The 658-nt window shown below is 40.0% G+C and overlaps 1 protein-coding gene across 1 annotated transcript in view; it reads left to right on the top strand.

Annotated features, from left to right (window-relative positions):
* The window catches only part of LOC118421833 (uncharacterized protein DDB_G0290685-like), a 7891-nt gene extending 7833 nt beyond the window's left edge, over positions 1-58 (top strand). Inside the window, exon 5 of the mRNA XM_035829334.1 lies at positions 43-58. Coding sequence (XP_035685227.1) covers positions 43-58 — 16 coding nt within the window. The remainder of the gene's footprint in view (positions 1-42) is intronic.
* Positions 59-658: the final 600 nt, after the last annotated feature.

Raw genomic sequence — 658 nt, 5'->3', positions numbered from 1 at the left:
AAACGGCAAGCAATGGAACTGCACCCATACCCGTTTCCGCAGGACTGTAAGGGCATAGACCCATTCCTGCCCGATGAGAATACCCACTACGACATCGACAAGACACTGTAAGCGAAGTAATTTCAAAATCACTTTGTCGCCACCCTAGTAGAATGGGGTATAACACTACGTGGACTATGTTGACGCATATGGAACATACCTTTAGTCACCCACATAGGCTGAACGATTCAAAACTTAACTTGCTCTTGAATTCAATTTTGCTTCCAATAAAAACATTAAAACACATTTCTGTGTCAAGTCGCTTGCTCATTTGATAATCTTGATATTGTTTGCGTCCTTTTGGCTGTAGTGTAAATTTGATGGCTTATTTGCAACTCATTTATGATAGGATACATAACATACCTTGTCCAAACTGTACCTTTGTATCATCGGTTTAAAGCTTTGTATTCAAATCATAGTACATTAATATTGCCAATGTCCTGGCGGTGAATACGTTCTTCACGTATCTTGGAAATCGAGCGGCGAGAGAAAAAGCGCCCCCAAACGTATCATTACAAAAGCGCAGAGGGAAAATATTGACATATAGTTGCCCAGAGGACAGATCTTAAAAGTTGCACTAATTCATCCCAATGATGAACTAGTCTATTTGACTCAGATA

The sequence above is a fragment of the Branchiostoma floridae genome, chromosome 8, assembly GCF_000003815.2.
Source record: "Branchiostoma floridae strain S238N-H82 chromosome 8, Bfl_VNyyK, whole genome shotgun sequence".
In the NCBI taxonomy this organism is placed as follows: Eukaryota; Metazoa; Chordata; class Leptocardii; order Amphioxiformes; family Branchiostomatidae; genus Branchiostoma; species Branchiostoma floridae.
The sequence above is the reverse complement of the archived record's forward strand: the minus strand, read 5'-3'. Positions and strand labels throughout refer to the sequence as shown.